The 18,449-nt window shown below is 40.8% G+C and overlaps 1 protein-coding gene across 1 annotated transcript in view; it reads right to left on the minus strand.

Moving 5' to 3' along the window:
* Positions 1-650: 650 nt before the first annotated feature.
* Positions 651-18,449, minus strand: part of LOC128412411 (EPM2A-interacting protein 1-like) — a 200,753-nt gene continuing 182,954 nt past the window's right edge. Inside the window, exon 3 of the mRNA XM_053385289.1 lies at positions 651-782. Within this exon, the coding sequence (XP_053241264.1) occupies positions 651-782 (132 nt within the window). The remainder of the gene's footprint in view (positions 783-18,449) is intronic.

The raw sequence follows: 18,449 nt of genomic DNA on the forward strand, positions 1-18,449 counted from the left end.
GGAGCTGTTGTGGGTCCCATTACTTTCAGTGCATCAGTAAGAGATGACACCCAAATCAGCTCAAAGGAACATATTTATCATTATCTTTAAGGTATATGGGGAAAAAAATGTGCTATATGCTCAGTATCTTTCAGTATCAGGTCACACATCATTTAACTGGCTACTGATTTGGCTTGAGTCAGGGGTTTTTATTAGTCTTGCCATGGAAGAATTTGTATGGATACAGAAACCTCTTAATCAAAAAGTCTTTTAACTTTCCAAATGTGCTAGCTTCCAGGAAACAGGATCTGCAGATGCTAATGATGCTTTGATTTTATTATGGAAGATTCCTTCCTTCCTTAAAACTTCTTTTCTTTGGTATGCTCTTCTTGAAATATATGGCAATAAATAACCCACACAGTATGTTAACTTTTATTCATCATATATCCACCATAATCAAGCAATGTCAGGTCATAACTCACTAAATTAAAGATACTTTATGAGGTTGTACTTTTCTACTGCCAACAGTTCCCCATAATCAGAAAAGGAGTGTTATGGATCTGATAAAATAGGAATGTCCCCTTAGAAATAATCCAGCTTCACTGGTGTCTGCCTAATGAAAACCATGAAAGCAATTAGCATCTGGCTAAGGATGATTTACTCCCTGCTCTTCAAGGGAATATGACATTGGAGGAGAGAACAGAGCTTGCAGGAATATGCTGCTGCAGAGTCGGTAGATTGAGATCATTTTCAAACAGCTGCAGAGAAGCTTTTGCATCTAAAGATCCAGTCCCAATGGTCACCTATGTGGATAAAGACATCTTTTAAAACAATCTCAGCATATAGAAGGTGCCAGAATCTAAAACTGATACACCACTTGTAAAAAATAAAAATCTCTCATATTAAGAACCCATGTTCCAATTTGTGCTTAAGATGCTGTGTGATGCAACAGGTATGTACATTCATATGCGGTGGTGGACATACAAGAATTTTTGACAATGGTGTTTAATTTTACATTCTTATCTAGGAGGCCTCTTCAATTCTTGCTACAGAAGCCAGACACCATGTTACATTCATCAAATGTATCAAAACTTTTAATTTGCAAATTGAAATAATGTTGGGTCTGATCTAGTTGAGAAACCTGGGATGGGGTAGCAGTAGGAGGGCTAATCTGAGAGCATCAACAAGCATATGGACAGAGGTGATCCAGTCAGCATTGTGTACATACAACCTGGGAAAGGTTTTATTGATTAATTTTATTTGCACAAAGCGTGTTCTCCCTCATGGAGAGCACAGGTTGCGGGTGGGGCTGACGAGAGACCTCACTGTTGCTAGGCAAATGGTTTGGCCATCCTTTAAGCAGGGGTGGGCTGTTACTGGGGAAATATAGATGTTGCCATTTGTTGATTGACAGCCCTATTTGTTAAATACAATGCTCGCAGTGAGGAACTTCCTCTTTTGGCTGTGTACTTCGGATCACCCGCCCTCCCTTCCCTAATTTTAGGCTGTTTGCTTGACCTTGCTATGCCTGTCATGGGGTCGTCTGCTTTGGGGCAGGGGCCCGGTAGGAATTTTGCCATTTGGCTGATTAGTGTGTGCCACTTGGTTTTTTGCCTACTGCGTAGCAAATCGTCACAACTTGTAAGGTTTGCGGTTAGGCATTGGTCTTGGAATTGGTTGGTGGAGGGGTATGGATTTGGCTGTGCCTGTCCCTCCAAAATGCTGCTGCTGCTTCAAGGGTTTTCCATTAAAGGAACCCAGGGGCTCCCCATGCTTTTGTCCGAAACCCCCTGGCAAGGGGCTAGGGCCCTGCAAGCCCCTGGGAGCATGCTGGGGAGAGGTGAGGCATGGTTCCCAGTCCCGTCTCTCTCCCCAGGTGACTTACCCTTTCTGACTTCACAGGGGGTGCGAATGTCAGAGCTGTCCCCGTGCGGGCGCAGTTAGTGCTACCAATGCCTAAGCAACCACTCACATTGCTGTAATTTGAATAAAGTTGTGGCCAAAATTATGCCAAAAACCTTAAACAAAAATTAAGTGTCAATTGCGTTTTTCTTTGGGGGGTGTCTTGGGGACCTCGACGTGCAACTATATATACTGCCATATTTGAGGTGGGGAATCATGGTAGTGAACAGCACAAAATCAAGAATGAAATTATATCTGTAAAACAAATGCAAAATGCATTACAATGCAGTAGATCAAATTAATACATCAACATTCCTGGATCACCCTTAAGGGAAACCAGTTACTGATCCATAAAAGGACATGTCCTCTTATCCCATGAATGCTAAGCTTACATAGGAGTCTTTGGTGAAGGGCTTTATCAAAAGCTTTTTGAAGATGTCTTGACAGTGTTGATTGGAGCCACGTCCCCTTACCTCTGACAAGGTTCCCATTCTAGATGAGGGAAAGCTCATGCTGTCAGTTTATGAAAGAAAAAGCTTGCTGTTCATGCTTCACTTGCACCCAGGCCTCTTTAATTGCCAAATTCACAGTGAACAGGCAATGGCAGAGTTGGGAAGTTACTATACAAATAGTTTTCTATTGTTTCTTTTATCAATAACTTAAGGAGTACAGATACAAAGTACAGGTAAATAAACAATGATTAAAGGATGTAACCAGTAAAGCCTGCACCACAGAATCATAGAATTATAGAGTTCTAGGACCTTATGCAACTGCTGAAATAATTACGTTATATTGCAATTCTTTCATCTGGGTGGAGAGTCGGCTCATGTCAAGACTTCACATGCTGAGAACCACCAGCAATAATGCTTCAACTAAGTTGGAAATTGTTGCTCTCACACAGCTTCCTTTGAGCAGTATCCACTAGGGATGGGGAAGATTTCAAATCAGTTCACATTTAAAAATGAAGCTACTTAATTTGTACTTTCAGAAACAAAATGATAACTGAAACACAATCATCCTTTGAAATTCACATTTGCAAACAGGTTCTCAGGCCAAGTAATGAGTACTAGGATGCATGTATCAGGACAGGCATGGCCAAACTTGGCCCTCCAGCTGTTTTGGGACTACAACTCCCATCATCCCTAGCTAACAGGACCAGTGGTCAGGGATGATGGGAATTGTAGTCCCAAAACAGCTGGAGGGCCAAATTTGGCCATGCCTGTACTAGGATAAAGTGTGGCACAAGATTAATATATCACACAAGAATGCTTTATATTAGGGAAAATGCAAAAATGTTAGATTGGAAAAAATTCCTAAGAAAAATGGTATATTAGGAGAAAAGTGCACTAGAATGTTGATGAATTTTCATGAGGACATAAAAAAAAATCACAAACTAATGTGAAAATGTGAAAAACATAAGTTAAGAATGGAAAAATTCAAAATGGAGAGAATGTTAAATTGACAGATTCACCAATTCCTGGTATTCACCAGTTAGCCATCTGGTGAATTTCATGGGACAGAGATGAATGCTGCTCCCTATATACATGTGAGAGTAGGAGAGGGAGGTGTTTAAGGAAGACAGATCAGGCCCATTTTCCTTTAGATCTGCGTACTTTGCTTGTTCCTATATTTTTAATCTGGGTGGCAGTGGGGTATCCTTGAGTGGGATCAGCTACCTTCTCCATAGTTGGCCCCAACAAGCTAATTCTGGGATTTGGACCCTCCCAGCTGCAATTCATGCAGGATACATTACATCATACAGGATACAGGTACATTTGTTTTGCAGTGTTGCAGCAAATAGAAAGTGAAAGGGAAGGGAAACAAAATACGTCCCAATCATAGTTGGAACTAACATTTCCTGACCTGTTAAGGCCTGACCAAAGGCCAGAAAATCTCTTCCAACTCATGAGATCTGTCTGCTCAATAAACTCTTTTTTCCATTACAAGCCTGACTGCGCTCATTAGGTCTGTGCTAAACAATCATCTAAACAAATTTTGAAGCACCATGCCAGAGAACTGATTGAAAATTCAAACTTACCGTCACCAAGGGAACCATTAGAGAGGCTGACATGGAAGCTTATATGTGAATTAGAACACCATTTCCCCATCTCATTCAGAGGCAGCTTAGCATGGGTGCCACAGGAGCTGTGCCTTAAAGAGTCAGCACAAGAAAGCATATGGACAATAATTGAGGAAGATACAGTGGGCCCCAAATCACCTCCAAGAGAGAACACCTAATTTATAACATCATTTCCTAAAGATAGTCATGGAAAACTGGGATGAGGAGGAAGGGCATGAAGGTTGAAGGAATTACATGTCTGCAGGACCTTTCCATGGCCATGCAATCTTCGCATGAACATATGGCAGAAGAAGGCACCATATGCAAAGGAAAAGCATGAGTAATGAATAGATCTCATGTGGGATACTTTGAAGAGGGGCAGGAAAAACCTCAATGTCTATATCAAGGTAGAAGGGAGAATATGAAAGCGAATCTTAGTGGAAGACTAGAGCAAGTCTCAAACAGTCCTTCTATCTGAATTTGAAGGCAGATTCTGACTTAGACTTGTGCCATCTAATCATTACTTTCTTACAGTAATATTCATCATTTGAATAGAATAATATAATAGAATTGTAGAATTGTAGAGCTGGAAGAGACCCCAAGGTTCATCTAGTCCAAACCTTGCAATGCAGGAACCCTGCCCACAGCCATGTTGCTGAATACTTTTCCAAATCCATATCTTTATTGCTTTAGCCAAAGGCCATCAGTTATACAACAGTGAAATAGTAAAGTGACATCGCTTTAAATAAATATCATGATCCATTGCAATGTCCAATATATTTTGCAACAATAAAAAAACACAAAACCCCTGAAACACTCAATAAACACGTCTACCAATGGCATGTGCCCCTCAAGCTTAGAAAGCTTACCCATCCCTGCTTTAAAGGATCCTAAAATAGTGAAGTTGATACCTATACATTTAAACTGCTTAACTTTGGTGATGGATCCCATTTATGTTGTTTCTGAGCTTTCCCAACAAGCATCATACACCACCCTGAGTCATTCCAGTGGTGTCAAATCTACTGATAGACCAAGGAGAACTCCCCTATATAGTGAAGCTTTAACTGCTCCCTGGACCAATCTAGTCAACCTCCTCCTCCTAGATTTTATCATTCACAATATGCAGAGAAGCATTTTGATATGCTTTTCTGCTAAGAACTGTCTAAGTGTGAAGTTGGATGGATAAATAAGTTCTGATCCATACATCACTCCAAGAAATGCAGCTCAGGTCAATTCACTGAGGAATTAATAAAGATCAATTTCTTCATGCATCTTTAGTGGCAATCACACACAGGTCCCAAGACAAAGGCTGCATTTGAAGCAGGAACTTAAAAAGAGAGTGTGAGTGTTTTGTCTCTGAAATTTCCATGCGAAAAGAAATCTTACATAGCTTCAAACTCTTTTTGACCCACTTGTTATTTGTGTCTGAAGGACTGGGAAAGATTAAAAGTACAAAAATGAAATGACGCCAGGAGAAAAGTCTCTGCAATTAGTGCACCTTTTCGTTCAAGGCCAAGGGCTGAGTTAATTACATGAGCATCATTTGACTTCTATGCCTTGGGTGGGTTAAAAATAATAGCAGAGGGGACTGGAATGGGCTCTGCCATATACACCCCCAGCTTGCAATGTTCAGCTAATCAGTACTAACTCTGATATAAAACCTGGAAGATTTGGAGGAAATCTTACTATGTAAAGTAAGTCAGGACAAGGAGCTTGCAGCCCTCCATGTTTTTGGACTCCCATCAACCCCAGCAAGGAATGATGAAGGATGGTGGGAGTTGTAGTCTAGCAACATCTGAAGGGCCACAGATTCATCTTCCCGGAATTAAAGCTCTTTTTACTCAGAATCACTGTTTTGGCACCCTAAACTTTTCACTTGATGAGCCTCACATGTCCTTATGACAAGAAAAAAAGTAAAACGAATCTAAATAGTGATGATGATGATGATGATGATCTTATTTGTATGCTGCCCATCTGACTGGGTTGCCCCAGCCACTCTGGGGCACCCACCCACAATTCCATTCCTGGAAGCACAGGTTATCCTGTTAATTGGACTTTAATTGGAGTAAATTACAGGCGTGTGCCAGATACAATGAGATAAGAGATAATGAGGCTGTTATTGGAATGATATTGGAAAATCAATAAAAATATATTTTTTTATAATTAAGCAATAAAAACATGATCCACATGAACAGATTATGAAAGACTAAATATCTGTCATCGCAGGACGTCTCATCCATTTCACTTCAAATGGAGTTTTTGGGATAAGATTTTGAATGGTGGTTCACATGAAAAACACAGAAGCCTTCTTCTGTCCTGGTGTGGGTGTGTTTGTGCGTATGCAAAGCACAGATAGAATTTCACAATGGCTTCTATACTTGGCAAATGGGCAAGTTCTGTTCCACTGTGCTGCTCTCAGTGGCAGCAGTCCTCCTTCAGAAAACTGTCACCAGCTGTTGTTCTGTGGCTCACTTTTTGGTCCACTAGAGCCAAAAGCTGCTTCCCTCCTAGGGCAAAGACAGCTTCATTGGGACTATGACATTGGGAGAGCAGGGCCTTCCCACACATCAGTGTCTAAATACCAAATCACTCTCTGCAGCACCTGCAGAGGGTGTACATTTGCAAAATCAAGCAGAGTGTGGTATGTTCAAATTAGATGGGGACCAGCGTGTTGAGATTCCTTCATTGCAGGGGGTTGTACTAGATGATCCTCAGGATCCCTTCCAACTCTATTGTTCTATTATCTTATATTTACATTTTAAAAGATAGGTGTGTTAATTGCATTCACTGGGTTAACTTTATGTCTAGTTTGCTCCTGAGCCAAGTTGGCAAATCCCTTTCTTCCCTTTGTTTGTCCTTGTTTGTGAAGTCACTGTTTTCCTGTTCTTGCAGCCTTCCCTCTGCATTTCTCTATTGCAACCAACAACTGTAAAAGAATTCGGGACACTTAGCTGCAAGATTCACATAAAAGTAATATGACATCTTCCCTAAATTATAACCATATGGAAATCAGTCAAGATCCTAAAGATCTTGTGTTGTTTGGCAAGTCCATCCAATTACACCAGTGGATGTATTTCCTGAAACTATACATGAATCTGTTATCTTTTTAGATCCAATAGTTGAAATGCTCTGGAGTTAAGACATGCCTGTTAGTTCTATTTTCTTCTTCTTTGAAATCCCTTAAGGAAACAAAATAAACTCTCCTCTGACTTTTTCATTATTTCTGCCATCTGATGAAGAATTTAATGCCTTGATTTTCCATCAGCATTTTATTTCTTTATCATTTCATGTTGGCTTGGCAGTAAAAACACATATATTTTATATATAGTCAGGTAAAATTGAAAAATGTAAAGTGCTAGCAGTTATGTAAATAGATGGTTTGATGATGGAGTTTGCTTTCTCGGGCCCTCAGGCCAATGCAATTCCTCCCTTCCTTTTTTTTAAAGAACACATTAAAACTACATGCAGAGAGAATACCTATTTATGTACTTCTCTTCATGGCTCCTAGATTAGCAAAGCAAAATAACAGGCAATCAGGCTAGACAGCAGGAAACTCACACCTAAAATGCATCTTAGGATGGATAAGGCACCCTGGGAAGAAATTGCCTGTCAATAGTCAGCAGCAAGGAAAGATTTATTTGTTCCCCCAAAACCAACAATGACATCAAGATAAGTAATGAAAATCATAAAGGCAGGATGAGATCAACCCAATAGGTATTACAGGCAGCTACCAAAGGCAGAAAAACCCCAGGGGCTCCTAGCTAATTAGGAAAATCTTCAAACTCAATGCCATTTTCTTTTCTCCTGGCCCAGACTCATGGGAGAACATGGGTTGAAGTGCATGGGGATTGTGCCCTCCCAGTTTTCCCAGTTGCAGTTATCTTGCATGTCTTTGGACATATCTGATCTCCCACCAGAGGGCCATCATAACCATGAAATTATTACTTATAAAAGTAAGAAAGCCTTTATCTGCTCCTTACAGTTCTCTAGCTACATAAAACACATATACAAAACATTTCAGTGACTATGAAAGAGAAGTCACTGTAATAAGATGCAGAGTAATCACATTTTTCATTTTCCTGTAGCTTTGAAAGGGAACATGGAAATGCAGAATAAAATGGTGTCCATTTGCTGTGATACACACGATGTTTAAAGGAAAAGAGAGACAAGGCTGTTGCTGCTGTTTCTTTCAGTTGCCGTATGCTCTCTGAGATACAAAATTTCAGCCTTTACTGTTTTTTCCCTTTCCCTCTCACTTGGGGCCCAAAGAGGCCTGGGCGTGGTGCAAAGCACTACCATCATCATCACGTTTGTATCCCAGTCTCCCTCCATTGATGTCAAGACGTCATATGCAGCTTGTACTCTAAAGAACACTGTGAGGGAGGTTGAGCTGAGAGATAGCAACTAGACAAAGTTTAGGCACCAGCAGATTTACAAAATCTGCACTGCCATTCAAAGGGGGAAACTGCATGCGCTTCAAGCCAGGATGCCAAGGAAAGAAATGTGTTAGCTTACCTAAGTAAGCCAGTGTGGCGTAATGATAAGGCGTTGGACTAGGAGACCCAGGTTCAGATCTCCACTCAGCCATGAAACTTCATTGGGTGTCCTTGGGTCAGTCACTATATGTCAGCCTAAGTTATCTCACAGTGTGAGGACCCTTGACCATTAGGTCCATTAGGTGAGGATAAAATGGGCAGGATCGGGGGAGATCCATTTGCACCACCTTGAGTTCTTGAAGGAAAGATGGGCTATGCATGAAATAAGGTAAAAGAATATCACAAAACAAAAACATGTTATTCCAGTAATCTAGGCATTAGCATAGGGGAGAATAATAATTGTAATAATGTGCAATCCTATTCTTATGTCATCATATGTAGAATTAACATCATGCTGGATATTGTGTATTAGTCAACACTCACTTTCCAGTTCTGCTATTCCGTACGCCTAACTTGCCTGGAACATGGCTTAGTTCTTTACCCTATGTAACTGGGAACATGTTATTAATAATAAACCAATTATGTCTGCTTTGCAGGGGGTTAATATAGGAACTTGAAGAAGTCTGGCAACAGTCCAATGCAGAACCACTGTAAATGCACTTACACCCTCTGAATTCATCTGTCCATTGAGAGTATATTCTTATTTCCGAGTAAGCATCTGGGCTTATCCACAATTCCATCAGCTCAGCACCCAGTGCGAGGGAACCAGTCGCACGGTCCTAAATCCACCTCTGCTCCAGTAGTCAAATATTCTCTGAATATTGAGTATCTGTATTTGATATCCATTGTAAGGTAAAGGGTAAAGGGACCCCTGACCATTAGGTCCAGTCGCAGACAACTCTGGGGTTGCGGCACTCATCTCGCTTTATTGGGCAAGGGAGCCAGTGTACAGCTTCCGGGTCATGTGGCTGGTATGACTAAGCCACTTCTGGCGAACCAGAGCAGCGCACGGAAATGCCATTTACTTATTTATCTACTTGCACTTTGACGTGCTCTCGAACTGCTAGGTTGGCAGGAGCAGGGACTGAGCAACGGGAGCTCACCCCGTCGCGGGGATTCGAACCGCCAACCTTCTTATTGGCAAGCCCTAGGCTCTGTGGTTTAGACCACAGCACCACCCGCGTCCCTCATATCCATTGTAATATGAATTAAATATTTGACATTTCATTGATAGCTGACATGTACTTGGTGTGCCGATTTAATGCTTGACATGGTTGATAACCAATGTTTTCAGAGTTTCAAAACTTTTAATATTGAAGTTTGTCTTTACTTCACAGAAATAAAGGGGTGCACAATATGCATGAGCACAGCCTGGGGAGGGGGCAAATAAACTTCAACAACTTTGGTTTCCTAAAAAAACTTCAGCAACTTTGGCTGCCCCCCCCCCAACGAAAAATCCTGGCTACACCCATGTCAATAGGTTGCTATAGTATAGTGTTGGAGCCTCACCTTCATCAACAGTGGCCTGAGAGAAGATCCTACACACACACACTCAATATTTCTCTTGTCAGGCATTTCAGGGACAGATCAGCAGCAGTGGGTAAAGGTATTGCTAATTATTCTAATCAAAGCTTCCAAAGAATCTGTTGCTTCCTGGGAAAGGGTCTGAAAACCAAACACACTCAATATTATTTATTTAAGCATTTTACTCCCCACTCACCCACCCTTCAGCTCAAAAGTCTCCTAGAGGAAGAAAGCAAACCTAAGCAGTAGTTATTAACATTTTCAAAAGTTCTGATAAAGACCAGCTGGGATGGAATCTGATGGGTCTTTTCCCAAGGTCAGCATGTATAGGTTTGCATCTTAAAGCATGTAGACACTTTAATTCACAAAATAATATGCAGAAACATGCATTGAAGTTTTGTTCCAAGATGTGCTAAGTTGGGCCATGCTGCTCTTTCTGCTGAATGGGACCTAGGTTTCTGCCCCAAGCCTTGTCCTGATGGTGCTACTGGCTGCTACAGGAAACAGAAGCCCCTTTTCTCTCTCTCTCCCCCCCCCCGCTCAATATGGTTTAGTTCACCTTACCTCGTCCTCTGGTGTCCTTACAAAAGGTTTCCAATTTCCTTGGCCAGGGTCGTCTTACCCATAGAGGCTAGTGGCGCAGGGCAACACGTTCTGGAGGGTGCCAGGGAAGAGGTGGAGGCTGGACACGGCATCTCCTGGCATCAGCTTGCTGCCCTCGCCCGCCTCCACCATGCTGCACCAAACCAGCCCCGTCCCCGGAGCCTCCGTCTGCCGTGGCCACCGTGGCACAAAGCGGCCAGCTGAGCCAGGAGGCTTCATCCAGCCTCCGTCTCTCCCCTGCCAGAGGAACCACCCTACAGCCACTGCCCGCCTCCTCCAGCCCTGCCAGCAGAGGTGGCAATATGCAGCAGGCCCTTGGTGATGCAATAATAATAATAATAATAATAATAATAATAATAATAATAATAAATAATAAAAAAAAATTATTTATATCCCGCCCTCCCCAGCCGAAGCTGGGCTCAGGGCGGCTAACAACAATCAAAATAATCCAACATTCTAAAAACATTCATTATAAAATAAATTAAAATCAAATTGATGGCAACTATTAAGCAAAATTCTGTGCAGGTTGCCAGAGGAGGGGGTCAGGCTGCGCCCTGACCAAAGGCCTGGTGGAACAACTCTGTCTTGCAGGCCCTGCGGAAAGATGTCAGGTCCCGCAGGTCCCTAGTCTCTTGTGACAGAGTGTTCCACCAGGTTGGAGCCGCAGCCGAGAAAGCCCTGGCTCTAGTTGAGGCCAGCCTAACTTCTCTGTGGCCTGGGACCTTCAAGATGTTTTTATTTGAAGACCGTAAGTTTCTCTGTGGGGCATACCAGGAGAGGCGGTCCCGTAGGTACGAGGGTCCTAGGCCGTATAGGGCTTTAAAGGTTAAAACCAGCACCTTAAACCTGACCCTGTACTCCACCGGGAGCCAGTGCAGCTGGTATAGTACCGGATGAATGTGATCTCGCAGCGAGGACCCCGTAAGGAGTCTCGCCGCGGCATTCTGCACACGCTGGAGTTTCTGGGTCAGTCTCAAGGGCAGCCCCACGTAGAGCAAGTTACAATAATCCAGTCTGGAGGTGACCGTCGCGTGGATCACAGTGACTAGGTCCTTTTTTCCTTTTTTATTTCACTGTGAAAGTGGTTACAATATGGAGGAGGAAGGGGAAATTAATATAGTGTTCCTGTTTCCTGGAACAATTTAATTTTTGATTTTTAAACAGTAATGTCTTTTTCTGCTCTGACTCACTACTTTTGATTTTCCCTTATTCATTTAAAATCTGAACCAAGCTACAAATATGTTTTAAGTTTTGTGAAATTACATAAAGGAAAAGATAGGTCAACTCCAGAGTAATCACGCTTACCATCAAAAACAGGATCGTTTAACTGCATTTTTAAAAATTAAAAATCTCTCCCTCAAAGACATGAGATGACAGTTTTTATTTGCTCTACATTTCTATATATAAATTCTGAAATGTTGAATGGCAGCCCTGCTTTATGTATTCAAGAACAGAATGTTCTAACCTTTGCATAAAATTATCTCTAAACTTGACATCTTCCAACCTGAAAACAAAATATCCCAACTGAAACTACTTATAGGACCTTCCCAACTCTAAGTAGAATTTGCCATAATGAATTGCTAACAATCAGAATGAGGAAGTTAAAATGAAATTAATCTTGCAACCATACATATAGCATCAACTTATTCCCCACAAGCAGAAATGAATTAAAAATAACTCTAGCAGAAAATAAAATAATAAAAAATTGTCGGCAAGTGTTAAATGAGTTGAAGAAGAATGATGCATAACAACTTTGTAAACCTTAAAGCAATAATAGATTTCTCTCTAAAGCTGTCTAGGTTTGTCCAGGGACCTATAAAAACAAAAGATATGTGGCCACTATAAGAAGGTACAGGTGTGAAAGAACTCCATGTTATTAGCTGGTACTGGTGCTGGTGGGAAAAAGACACAGTATAATAAGATTGCTGCAGGATGTACGTTGTGCTGACATCCGTTCCACAGTAGGCACCAGTCGCGGTTTGTCCAGGGTCAACCCTCAACAGTCCTCCAGGTCCAAAGGAGTATTGGCTCTTCATCTGTGGGAGCTGGAGATAACACAGTCGGGAGGAGGCACAATTCCAACACCAGCAGCCAAAGCTCACGCAGCAGCCAAAATCAGTAGTGTAACCAAGGCAACTCAAGTTTAAAAGTTACCATCATATGCACAACCTGTACTATACATACCATTTTAAACAGTCATGGCTTTCCTCAAAGTCCCCTAGGAACTTTAGTTTGTTAGTTTAGTTTGTTAAGGGTGCTGAGAGTTGCTAGGATTACAAAATCTTTGCTGATGTTTTAGCAAAGAGACTGAAAAGAGTTTTGATGGAGGAGATTCATGGGGACCAAGCGGGCTTTCTCCCGAAAAGGCATTTGTCGGACAATGTAAGGAATATAATTGACATTTTGGAGAAGTTGGAAGTGAATATAAACACTAAAGCTGTTTTGATATTTGTGGACGCCGAGAAAGCCTTTGACAATATATCTTGGAGTTTCATGTTGAAGAACCTCCGGGGGATGGGGGTAGGCCAAGGGTTTGAAAATGGTATAGGTGCAATATACTCTGAACAGAAAGCAAAATTAATTGTAAATAATGTGGTAACAGAAGAGTTCAAGATTGAAAAAGGGACACGTCAGGGGTGCCCTATCTCCCCATTACTTTTTATATCGGTCCTGGAGGTTTTGCTTAATATGATTAGGAAGGACCAGTTGGTCAAAGGGGTTCAGGTCGGAGCTAAACAATATAAATTGAGAGCATTTGCAGATGACCTAGTACTTACTTTACAGGAGCCAGAAGCTAGTACGAAAAGAGTTTTGGAAATAATTCAAGAGTTTGGTCAAATGGCAGGATTTAAATTGAATAAGTTAAAGACTAAGGTATTGGAGAAAAATTTAACACAGATTGAAAAAGAAAGGTTTCAGAATGAGACGGGGTTGACTGTGGTTAAAAAAGTGAAATATCTGGGTGTAAACATGACAGCTAAGAATGTGAATTTATTTAAAGACAATTATGAAAAAACTTGGACAGAAGTGAAAAAAGATCTGGAGATTTGGTCAAACTTGAAGCTTTCCTTGTTAGGTCGAATTGCAGTTATAAAAATGAATGTATTGCCAAGAATGTTGTTTTTGTTCCAAGCATTACAAATAATGGATAAAATGGACTGTTTCAAGAAGTGGCAGAAAGACATATCTAAATTTGTCTGGCAGGGCAAGAAGCCCAGAATAAAATTTAAGATATTAACGGATTCAAAGGAAAGAGGGGGGTTTGCCCTGCCAGACCTTAAACTGTACTATGAAGCGGCAGCTTTCTGCTGGCTAAAAGATTGGCTGCTTCTTGAAAACACAGACATTTTGGATTTGGAAGGTTTTAACAATATTTTTGGGTGGCATGCATATCTGTGGTATGACAAGGTTAAAGCGCATAAAAGTTTTAAAAACTATATTGTCAGAAAAGCACTATTAAATGTCTGGGTTAGATATAAAGATTTGCTGGAAAATAAAACTCCAAGGTGGTTGTCGCCAATGGAAGCTAAGGCAGTTAAAAAGTTAAATATGGAGTCGAAGTGGCCAAGATATTGGGAAATTTTGGAAAAGGAAGGGGACAAACTGAGATTGCAGAGTTTTGAGAAATTAAAAGGGAAGGTGAGAGATTGGTTGCACTATCATCAAATAAACGAAGTGTTTAAACTGGACAGTAAAATTGGCTTCCAGGTGGAAAAATCAAAATTGGAGACTGAATTGTTAGAATCCAGTACTAAGAACTTGTCAAAAATGTACAATTTGCTGCTGAAATGGAATACACAAGATGAAATGGTTAAATCAACTATGATTAAATGGGCTCAGGACATTGGTCATAATATTTTGTTTGCTGACTGGGAAAAGTTGTGGACCACCGGGATGAAATTCACGGCATGTAATGCCTTAAGAGAAAATATTATGAAAATGATTTATAGGTGGTACATAACCCCAGTCAAGCTTGCAAAGATCTACCATTTGCCTGACAATAAATGTTGGAAATGTAAGGAAAAGGAAGGTACATTTTTTCACCTCTGGTGGACGTGCCCGAAGATTAAGGCATTCTGGGAAATGATTTATAATGAACTGAAAAAGGTATTTAAATATACCTTCCCTAAGAAACCAGAGGCCTTTCTCTTGGGCATTGTCGGCCAAGGGGTGTTAAAGACAGATATAACTTTTTTTATGTATGCTACAACAGCAGCTAGAATACTCATTGCAAAGTACTGGAAGACACAGGATCTACCCACACTGGAAGAATGGCAGATGAAGGTGATGGACTATATGAGCTTGGCAGAGATGACGAGCAGAATCCGAGACCAGGGAAGAGAAGCAGCGGAAGAAGAATGGAAAAAGTTCAAGGACTATTTAAAGAAATACTACAAAATCAACGACAGTTAGAATGATGTTGGACTAAAGTAAATGGTTACTATTAGTAATGGTTAAGACAAGGAGAATAAGAATGATTAGCTTAAATTTATAGTAAAATAAGGGAAGATTTGCTGAGCAATTGACTAGAATTTGGAATACAGAAATGGGAGGCATGAGGAAGTCGAAGAAGAAAGGTTTAAGAAATTAGGATATGAAATGGTACTTGTTTTTTTTCTTTTTTTGTTCTGTTGTCCTTTGTTTGTTTATGTATGTTTTGTTTGTATAAAAAATTGTTTAATAAAAATATTTAAAAAAAGAGAGAGAGAGTTGCTAGGAGAGGACTATTATTAATTATTATTATTATTATTATTATTATTATTATTATTATTATTTACCCCACCCTTTTCCCCGATGAGACTGAATGTGGGTTACAGTTAAAAATAAGAACTGCTAAAAATATTAAAAAAACAATCATAGAAAACAATTAAAACTGTATACCTGTATGAATTTAAAAGTCATACAAATAATTACAATAAAAACAGCATGGCACCAGCCCTTTCATTAAAAGCCAAAATCTCAAAAAAATGAAGTTTTCGAGTTATTTTTAAGGAAATTCACAGGCGTAACTCCACTTACCCCTCCTCTGAATCCCTCTTTCCAGAAAACTGAGAATTATAGTGTGTGAGGGCAAGGGTCTCCTTACAGCTCTCAGCACCCTTAACAAACTACAGTTCCCAGGATTCTTTGCAGGAAGCCTGGCTGTTTAAAGTAGGATGGTACTGTTTTAAATGCATAGCGCAATGGGGTCTTACAGAAAGAGTGTTTTGTCCCTCTCAATCCAGTATTTACAGTGAAATAAGATGGCTGCCTGGAGATGGGGAGGGGGGGCCATAACTGAAATACACAAATTACAGCTGAATATTTCTTTTTCTCAAGTTGACCTTTATCAGCTTTGTAATTTGATTCATTTCCATTACATATATTAACACAGAAGATCACACAGTCATCTTTTTTGCAGAACATGGTTTGTGTGATTTGTGTTCACCCGATGGTAAAATATGCACCTATTAATCACTCATCATAAACTCCCCTTCCAGAAAACAATTGTTAAGCTCAAAGGAGATCAAAATAGAAAGCTCCTCATTTTCTAATGGTCTTTGTCTTGTATTTTCTTTCCAGGTTTCTTTTATCATAAGAAAATCAACACCTGGGACAAAGCAGTCTGGTAAAATGAGAGAGAGGGGGGGAGAGAGAGAGAGAGAGAGAGAGAGAGAGAGAGAGAGAGAGAGAGAATATGCCTAGGAGCGAAAACAAAACCACTTGCATAGCAAATGTGAAGTTTACAACTTTCAGGTTCAGTACTCAAACCTTGAGGCTTCTTGGCAAGGACATTGTATCTACAAGACCAGTGATCTTCAAACTGTCAACCTCCAGGAAATCTTTACTGCATGAACTTGTCTCTTGCTGAAGTATCCTCACACACCTGCCATGGATAGGGCCCAAATATCATTTCTTTAGGACCAGTGCAAGCATGTAACCTGAGTCCTGTCCTCTGCTCCCAATGGGCCTTGTCTGGGGTTTTGTTTTTTAAAGGAGGATTGATTGGTACCTTTAGCTTCCTTAGGCAACTGTTTTATGCCATGTTTCTGCCGGTCTGATTTGTATTTCTACACAAAATGCCCTTCATACAGTGTTCCCTGTCCCTGGGGCCATTGTGTGTGTGTGTGTGTGTGTGTGTGTGTGTGTGTGTGTGTGTATGCCAATCAAATTCACACACACACACACACACACACACACACACACACACACTTTATGGAGACCAAAGCACAGGCCCTTGGTTCTTAAGGCATGGATGAAGTGTCTTCCTTCTATGCCCTATCCCCTGCTGGGGCAATGGCCTGAAATCTCTGTGCATTCCAGAGAATTTGGGGAAGTGTTATAGCTTGAACATTCACCATGAGACTCACTTTTGTGGTCTCTTTATTAGAAAACACCCCAGAAGACATCAAATACATCGTAAGAGGAGACTGATGACAGCTGAGTTTCAGAGAAGTTTAAGTTTCAGAAAACCTTTCAAGAAGCCCCAAGGATTATTTAAAATATTAAATAATTAAAATATTTTGTATACTCCTGTTATATGTGGTTACTAATGTCTGGCTCACACGTTTATTCAGATAAAAAAAGCATTCCTTATAAGAGCATGCAGTATATTAACTTTTCTTTAAATTGTTTGTTGTGAATTAATAACTACATTGCAGCGCCACTCATCTTCTTTCCATGCCTGGCAGTTCACCCCTTTTCTCTAAATCTGGGGGAAAGGTCCCCCAAAGCAGACAAATCTAGCCTTCCTTTGTTTTGTTACTGTTATTCTTCTAAGCCTTCATAATTTGATTGGCATACACAAACAAAGTGGTCAAAGTGGTCTCTGACTTTCTGAAAACCATCCCACAGAGATTAAAAGAAGCGTCTGCAGCTTTCGTAACAATAAAAAATTTTATGCTTCTGTTGATGGGCAGTAAGAACTGTTGTTATTCCCTTTTTTAGTCGATGCTCTCATGGGTATCCTGGGGGACACAAATCCAGTTTCTTAATGCAAGGACAATGCAAAGGTTGCTTTTAAACCTGTTCTACACTTCTCATATTATCTGTATTTCAGGGACATCTTAAACCCCCTTGAGACATTTTTCACTGATCATGTAGATTCTAAATAGTTTCTCTCTTCCTTTGTATTTATCTAATACGGTCTGCCACCCATCCATATAAATAGACGTGAAGGCAGATTTTGGTGGATTGAGCATAGGAGACCAACAGTGGTTCCAACAGTTAAGAAGGTGGTTTCTGCAGGTGCTGTAGAGGGAAGTGAGGGGCAGGTGGGCTCATCAACCTGGGAAGGTGGCCAATCCAGGAGAAGGAAAATTCTGATCCTAAGCCTCTGCTACCTTGTGGGATATCGTTGGGAGAATAAATGGCTAAGAAATAAACCCTACGTAAATCGAGAGTGGTGTCTCTTAGAGGGTTGGATGGCGCCTTGTATGCCTCCTTCTGGCAACACCTGCCGCCCAGCTGGTGCACAAGGTATTTCTCTGATTTTCTTTGGACCACATCAGCAAGGCCGAGAGGGGACAGCCCAGGATCCCCATACACACTGCCCACACTTGCACACCATGGAAGGTCACTCTGGTGCTGCTAACACAGCAGTTTGGTTTTACCCCCAGAGGTGCACTCCATTGTCTCTTGAGACAGACGGATGCCAAAACACACACACACACACACACACACACATGTATAAATACACCCCCCCTTCAAATAGGCAGAACAGCTATTGCCAATTCAACACCAATTTAGTGGAAGAAATGCATTGAAACAATACATTGTTGTGCTTTTAGTTAGGTATAGTCTTTCCGTTTTTTCTAAGTAATTTCTTGCTTCTCAAATTTCTCTGAAATCAAAATACTTTCTGTAATCAAACACTTTATGTTTATCTGCTGCATCAATCACGCAGACAACCACAGTGCACCCCACTGTGTTATATCACTAGTATAATAATACCATAAATCAGCTGG

The sequence above is a fragment of the Podarcis raffonei genome, chromosome 4, assembly GCF_027172205.1.
Source record: "Podarcis raffonei isolate rPodRaf1 chromosome 4, rPodRaf1.pri, whole genome shotgun sequence".
NCBI lineage: Eukaryota > Metazoa > Chordata > Lepidosauria > Squamata > Lacertidae > Podarcis > Podarcis raffonei.